This window comes from Haliaeetus leucocephalus, unplaced genomic scaffold (genome assembly GCF_000737465.1).
Source record: "Haliaeetus leucocephalus isolate CR32 unplaced genomic scaffold, Haliaeetus_leucocephalus-4.0 Scaffold362, whole genome shotgun sequence".
NCBI classification, from domain to species: domain Eukaryota; kingdom Metazoa; phylum Chordata; class Aves; order Accipitriformes; family Accipitridae; genus Haliaeetus; species Haliaeetus leucocephalus.
Window position 1 is genome coordinate 35,674 of NW_010972798.1, and position 307 is coordinate 35,980.

Below are 307 nucleotides of genomic sequence, written 5' to 3' on the forward strand. Positions count from 1 at the left end.
CGGCGGTCAGAACCGGTACGTGGTCTTCTCCAGGACTTCGAGGTAATCCGGCTTGGTTTGGAGTTTGGCCCTTAACTCGAGGTATTCGCTTGTGGGGGTTTGGTGGTCTGAGAAGCCCTTGCCGGCCGCGAAGAGCAGGGTTTCTTTGAGCCTGGCGTCCTGCTGGAGGTCCGGGTATTGCATGCCAGGGGGGTGGACGTGCAGTTCCTTCAGCTTGGGCACCGTGCCGTACAGGCAGTCCACGAAGCCCACGGCGCAGGGCGGCGGGCGGTCGCGGTCCCGCGGGGGGCCTCCCCCCGCCGCCGCC

The 307-nt window shown here is 66.4% G+C and overlaps 1 protein-coding gene across 1 annotated transcript in view; it reads right to left on the bottom strand.

The window, feature by feature from the left end:
• Nucleotides 1-6: 6 nt before the first annotated feature.
• The window catches only part of SLITRK3 (SLIT and NTRK-like family, member 3), a 4,175-nt gene continuing 3,874 nt past the window's right edge, over nt 7-307 (bottom strand). The window contains 2 exon segments of the mRNA XM_010573081.1: nt 7-298; nt 300-307. The exon segment at nt 300-307 is cut by the window's right edge and continues 240 nt beyond it. Coding sequence (XP_010571383.1) covers nt 7-298; nt 300-307 — 300 coding nt within the window.